The sequence below is a fragment of the Temnothorax americanus genome, unplaced genomic scaffold (genome assembly GCF_048541705.1).
Source record: "Temnothorax americanus isolate GAGA-0224 unplaced genomic scaffold, ASM4854170v1 Scaffold308, whole genome shotgun sequence".
Taxonomy (NCBI): Eukaryota; Metazoa; Arthropoda; class Insecta; order Hymenoptera; family Formicidae; genus Temnothorax; species Temnothorax americanus.
In genome coordinates, this window is record NW_027509451.1 from 10,292 (window position 1) to 17,298 (window position 7,007).

General features: G+C 45.4%; 1 protein-coding gene across 1 annotated transcript; it reads right to left on the minus strand.

The window, feature by feature from the left end:
* Nucleotides 1–351: 351 nt before the first annotated feature.
* LOC143900857 (uncharacterized) lies at nucleotides 352–2,905 on the minus strand. Its single transcript, XM_077412599.1, has 2 exons — nucleotides 750–2,905; nucleotides 352–411 (listed from the first exon to the last, which is right to left on the minus strand). Exons 1-2 carry the CDS (start codon nucleotides 2,880–2,882, stop codon nucleotides 352–354), a joined length of 2,193 nt encoding a protein of 730 aa, XP_077268725.1. The 5' UTR covers nucleotides 2,883–2,905.
* Between the last annotated feature and the right edge of the window lie 4,102 nt (nucleotides 2,906–7,007).

Below are 7,007 nucleotides of genomic sequence, written 5' to 3' on the forward strand. Positions count from 1 at the left end.
CTGTATCTAGCCACCCTCTGCCATCTATTTTCTCCCCAGTTCTTTTTTAAGTACTCCGGTATCCCCTCCCCTTTTATCATGCCATACCACTTGTTAAATTTTGCCTCCCCTATCTCCTTCCACCTCTCTTCTCTTTGTATTCTCTTTTCTCTCTCAAGCACGTCCTCCCCCCTCCACCTCCCCTCCTCCCTCAGCTCCTCCACTTCCTCTATCTTCCATCCCCTGCTCTCCACCGCTTCTTTTCTCTCCTCCTCCCATCCCCCCCTGCTCACCCCTCTTTTCGCCCTCCTCTTTACCTCCTCCCAGCATTCCCTTGCCAACTCCCCTCCCTTTCCCTCCTCCAATTTTTTCTCATACCCCCATGCTCTCATAACCGCCCTTCCTCTTAGTTTCTCCCTTTGTAACTCCTCCCTAATCATATATCCCGGTATACATCTTTCCACTCCCAACACCCACCTTAAATATCTTTCCTGTAATCTCTCTATTTCCCCTCTTTCCCTCCACCCCCATATTTCCACTCCGTAACTTATCACCGTCCAAATCAGCTTATCAAACAACCATATTCTCCTACCCCAATCCCCCCCAAACCTCCTCTTTCCAATCCCCCATACTTGTCCCAGCAACGCCGCCCCTCTCCTCGTCCTCTCTTTTACATGTTCATCCTGCCTCCCATTACATTTTACTACATATCCCAAGTAGCAGAATTTTCTCACCTCCTCTATTATCCTACCCTTCCACCTCCAACTCACCTTTTTCCATCTTCCTCCCCCTTTTCTGCATCGCAATATCTTCGTGTGTTCACTGTTCAATACCAATCCCTTTCTGTCCAAATACCCCTCCAGTTTTCCTATCATTCCTTTCATATCTTCCTCATTCTCCGCCAACATCGCTATATCGTCTGCATAAGCCAGTGTATATACCTTTCTCCCTCCCAGCTTTATTCCACCCCAGCCCCCTTTTTTCAGTTCATCGTCAATGTCCGCCAGCAGCAAGGTGAACAGAATCGGACTTAACGGACACCCTTGTCTGACTCCCCTTCCTGTCCAAAATCTCTCTCCCATCTCCTCCCCCACCCTTACTCTGCATATCGTCTCCCCCAGCAGTTCTTTACACCTCTCCACCAAGCCCTCTCTTACTCCCCTTTTTCTCATGGCTTCCACTAGAATCCTCCTGTCCACCGAGTCAAAAGCTGCTTTTAAGTCCACGAACATCACCACCATCTTCCCTTTCTTTCCATTTACTTGCCTGTTTATCAGGTGATTCAATACGTAAATGTTGTCCGTGGTCCCAACCCCTCTTCTAAACCCTGTCTGACTCGGTGGCAGCAAGCCCTTCTCTTCAACCTCTTTCCTCAACCTTTCCGCCAGTACGGCAGCATACACTTTGTATGCCGTTTGTGCTAACGTCACCCCTCTGTAGTCCCCCACTCTTTCCCCCTCCCCCTTTTTTCCTATAGGCACTATAATTCCCTCCCTCCAATCTTCTGGCCATCCCTCTCCTTTCCACACTCTATTACACACTTCCCATAGCCATTCTTTCACAACCTCCCCTCCAAACTTCCAAACCTCATTCGGAATTCCATCACTTCCCAACGCTTTTCTCTCTCTAAGCTTCCTCACTACCTCCCACACCTCTTCTCTCCTTATCTCCTCTTCCTCCTCCCTCCTCTCCCCTCCTCTCCTTGTTCCCATCACCACCCTCCCATTCACTCCTCCCAACAACTCTTTAAAGTACCCATCCCATTCCTGCATACTAATTCCCTCATTCACCCTCCTTCTCCTCTTTCTCTCCCTGTTTACCACCTTCCATACCTGCCCCTCCGTCCTGACCTCCTTTACTTCCTCTTCCCATTTCTCCACTTCTCTTTTTTTCTTCCTTTCACATAGCTTCTTGTATCGCTGTTTTTCTTCCCTGTAACTGTCCCCCTCTCCTCCTTCCCTTCTCCATTTCCTTAACATGTTGCCAACTTTCTTTTTTCCCTCCCTACATTCCTCATCCCACCAGCCCCTTCCTCCGCTTTTTTTGCACCTTCCATTCACTTCCTTTAATACCTCCCTTATCCTCCCCTTCAACCTCTGCCACTCTTCCTCCACTCCCCCTCCTCGAGCTTGCCTGTCCCCCATTAACTCTCTAAATTTATTCCTGCCCTCTTCTGACCAGTCCCCTCTCTTACTTCCGCTCCTTCCCCCCTGCCCCTTATCTATACTTTCCTCCCACCCTTCCACCCACGCTGTCACTGGCTGATGGTCTGAATCGACCTTCTCTTCTACCACCACCCGTTCTACCCTTTCCCTTGTCCTCCTGTCCCCTAACACGTAGTCAATCACCGACTCCCCTCTTCCCCCTGTATACGTCCATTCTCCTTCTTCATCACCTCTTATTCCTCCGTTAAAAATCGCCCACCCGCGTTCCCCCAGGAATCTACACAGCTTTTTTCCTTCCCCATTTACTTTGCCATCCTTCGATCTCCTCTCTCCTTCCCCCATCTCTTCTTCTCCCTCTTCCACGAACCCTCCTTCCTTACCGGTCCTTGCGTTAAAATCCCCTCCTATCAGCACTCTCACTCCCCTCTCAATCTCCTCCACCCATTCTTTCAGGTCTTCCAACTTCCGGTCCATATCCTTATTTATATATACTCCCACTACCCTCCACCACTCTTTTCCAAGTTTCACTTTTATCGATACTATCCCTTCCTTATCTTTTTTCGTCTTCTCTCTTTCCATTTTGATCCCTGCCCTCACCCCTACTATCATTCCTCCTATCGCCCTTCCCTTCCGGCTCTTCCTCCCTGCTCTCTGCACTTCCCATACGTAGCCTCTTGGCATTTTTTCCTTTATCCTTTCCCACCCCTTACCGTCCACCCACGTTTCGCATAACACCATTACGTCCCAATCCTCCAGCCTTTTCCAAACTCCTTATCTTTATTTGTTAGCCCCGCCACATTCCAAAAGGCCACCTTATAAATACTACTTCCCCCCCCTCTCTCTCTCCTCTCTCCCTCCTCCCCCTCTTCCTCTCCCACTCTTCCACCCATCTCCTCTCTCTTATCCTTCTCCATTTCTGCTCCTCTTTCTTCCCCCCTACCCGTTCCCTCTCCCTCCTCTATTCCCCCTGCCTTTGGTCTTCCTCTCTTTCATTTTCTTTTCCTTTCCCTTGCCCTTCCTCCCAGCACCTCTCTCTGCCATTCCTAAGCACACCTCTAACCTCATCCCACACCCACCATTCCCCCTCTATCCATACTCTTCCCATCCCTATCCGTACCTTTTTACCCTCTCCTCTTGCCTTCCATGCCACTTGGTTTATCTTCCATTTTATCCTTCTTTCCTCCCATGTCAAGTCTTCGTCTATCCACGTATTTTCGCCTCTCAGTTTCCACTTATTTCTCATTATTTTCGCCTTCTCTTCTTCACTTCCCACTTTCACCACTGCCATACCCCCCTTCTCTCTTCTCCCCGCCTCTATTTTTCTAATCTCCTCTATCTTCACCTCCACGCCTAACTTTTTCATCACCTCCGCCACTCCCCCCTTTAATCCTCCCGCATCTTCCTTCACTCCTTTTATCAGAATGTTCTTCTCCTTTCTCCCCTCTCCTTTACTTCGTACCTCCTTTCCAGCCTTTCCACCCTCTCCTTCCAATCAGTCTCTCCCCTCCCCTCCTCCCTCGGCCCTCCTCCGCTTTCCTCTCTACCTCTTCCTCCCCCAAGACCTCCTCCCTTTACCTCCATCTGCATCCCCTCCAGCTTTCGTTCCATGTCCTCTATTCTTTTCTGGAGCTCTCCTTTCTCCCTTCTCCACATCTCCTCTCTCTCTTTCAATTCGCTTTTTATCTTCTTTACTTCTTCCATCATTGCCTCCTTTTGCTCCTTCGCCACCTCTCTAATCTCCTCTCTCACTCCTCTTAACCCCTCCCTCATCTCCTCCCTTATTCCTCTCAGCAACCCCTTCACCTCAAATCTACTTTTCGACTTTTAGGCGTCTCGCATTAGATACGGTGTATCTCGGTGGCGAAACGACGCATTGTATCCACGTGTGAACGTAACTGTCTTCTGGTTAAGTAAGTGATCGCGACACTCTAACGATGAAAGCGTAATGGATATTACGAAAGAAGTCTAGACGGAAGAAAAGGCCTTCTTTTATCTGCTGGAAATACGCGCGTGCGATCTACCAGAAATTTCTTTTCTCAAATAATTCTTTGATAATCTTGATTTACCCTTCGATGCCATTCACCCGTTATTATCGTGTATACATTTCGCGTTGTCGATTAAAATTTGTAGCTTTTGGAATAATTTTCGCTGCACTCGTCAATCATTATTTACACCTGTATAAAATTTCATGCGAATCGGTAGAACACCCACCCATTTAAATGTCATAAAACCCGCCTTCGGCTGTTCCAACGTGGAACAACCTGCTATGCAAACACCGTACACTCCCACTTGTACACGACCCAACGATTCCTCCGCGACTTTACGCGCGCGCTAAACCCGCGAAACGCCATAAGAATCTCATAAAAAATCGGGGAAGGTGTGAAGTTCACGATCGCTCGCGTCCCAACGATCACGATAATAACATTAATGCGCACCAGCAAAGGGAACGATCGGCAAACTGGTTTTTCGCCTGTGAATCTGCGCTCGGAACGTTGTTTGAATGATACTGGTGCCGATCTGAATCCCAATCTGTACCGACGAGGCCGTGTGGTGTGCATCGTAAATGCATCGAGCATCCTATAACTGCATCGCGTTATGGTCCAGCGATCGCGCGGTTGTGAAAAGATTTTTTCCCCTCCGCTTTCCGTACTTTCAGTTATCCAGGCACCTTCAGGAAATCTACTGCAAGTGTTCATTATTAATTTCGTAGCTTGCGTAACGTGGCGCACTTTCGTTCTCATACGTTTCGCACGGGTTCCCCCCGAGTAGCCCCGTTAAAGTTCGCAGTGTCAATTAAGCTACGAAATCGCACTCGATCGCGATATTGGCGCCGATAATAATGATGTTACTGATCTCCTCGTTGGCTTCGATCAAGCAAGCGTTGCCCGCGAGCGAGCGCTCTGAGAAGAAAGCAGACTTCGGTGGCTTTCGAATTGATTTACGGCCGGCTAAAGAGCGCTCCGACACCGGTGAAAATCAGCTCCGATACAGGGAGTGGTCGCACACAGCCGCCGTGTTAGATTAATTGGCGATTCGTTTCTAATTTATTTAACACAAGGAGTAGAATAGGGTATGGAAAGAGAAAGATTTATGCCGTTCTGGGTGGGTGGGGGTGAAAGATAAAGTGTGAAGACTAGTAGCGGATGTCTCCTACGCAATCTCGACTTCTTTTGTTATGTCTTCTTCCCCCAGTAAAATTTCATCGTAATGACGGTCGCATAATTCTCGAGAAATGACTTCTGGTCAGCTCTGCGGAGAACAATCAGATAACCGCACGTACGCCCGCGCGTTCTTACGTAAGAATGAACCGCGTTAACATAACGTACATGTCGGTGCATCGATTTTCTCTTTCGGCAGGAAGAAGAGAGGCGAGAGATCAATGCACGGTCAATGTATACATGTATAACTATAAACACGTTCATATATCTCTCAACCGGTTCTCCATTATCTTATACTCATATGCTAAATAACTGTACCTAAAGAAATATTTACACATATAGCTAAAGAAAAAATAAATATTCATGTCCATTGTGGAAAATTTATTTTCTTTCTTAAGAAAAATAAAGGAAACTTTTACACGAAAATCAAGGTATATATGATTCTTAAATTTGTATTGAGAAAAGAATTGGTTACACAATATTTTTTACAAGCAGCATTTTGTCCCGATGTCATATTTTGCTAAACATATTGCGTTCATTATATTGTACCAGAAAATAGCTTCACTTTTAATCCAAATTAGATTAGGCAGACTAGAACAATAGATTCAAGTTTAATTAGTCAGTCGGAAAGCAAAGTCCGCGAAGGCTTGCTGACAACGAAATGTCATCGAATGAAGAGATTATCGCCAGTCAGGAACGATTGACGTTTGATCGTGGCACAACGATCACGCGCTGTAATATCCGTGTTAATATCTATTAGACACTGAACGACAACACGTTTTGTGATCGAGTTACGTCACGCATACGTCGCGAAGAATTAATAAACCTTTGTTACTCGTATAGCAATGAATACAGTAAAGCAATTCAGCACATCTTACTTTCTGATTGTAGATACTCGGCTTAATGATAGTTTCTACATTACGACACTACATACACAAATCGAAAACATTTTTCAGTTTTGACTAGGCATTATAATTAATCACATTGTATCGTGATTGTGAAAAAACGATAGATATAATGAAATGTTATTGTCACTGCGATTATTTTTATATTTAAAAGTAAAGTAAAATTAATTATATATAATTAAATAAAATTAAATAATATAAAATTGGTTATTTAAATCAAGTTATTATCTTCTTGTTTGGGAGTTTGTGTTCGACCACTGCGACGACCATTTGTATAATTGCAGCCATTGTCTTCACTGCGGCTGCGCCAAAACCGCCAAAAATTTTATCAGACACTGCAGCATCTGTCATTACAAGCGAAGACACCTTACTCCACAAAATAATATTATTAGTAATAATAGGAACTTTTGTACTACTGTACTATTACTGCAAGCGTAATAAATTCTTCATGCATAAAGAAAATACTAATACGGAAAGTGGGAAAAACCTCAGGGCGAGTGAAACGGAAACGGAACCTAACGAAAGGAGAAGCAAACTCGAGGGAAACGAGACCTCAGATGTACTGTACATTTAGTATCTTGCAGATACTAAATGAGGACAAACATATGAAAATGTTCTGGAATTTCTTGCTTCATTACGAACTTTCGCTCTCGCAATGGCGTTCTCTTGGTCCATTATTTAATTCTTATCTTATCTAATTCTTATATCTGCTACCAAATAATTTTACAAGCAGTACGTTGCGTGTCTCTGTAGAAACCAGTTTGTGGGACAGATTATCATTTCACGATCGCCAAGGACAT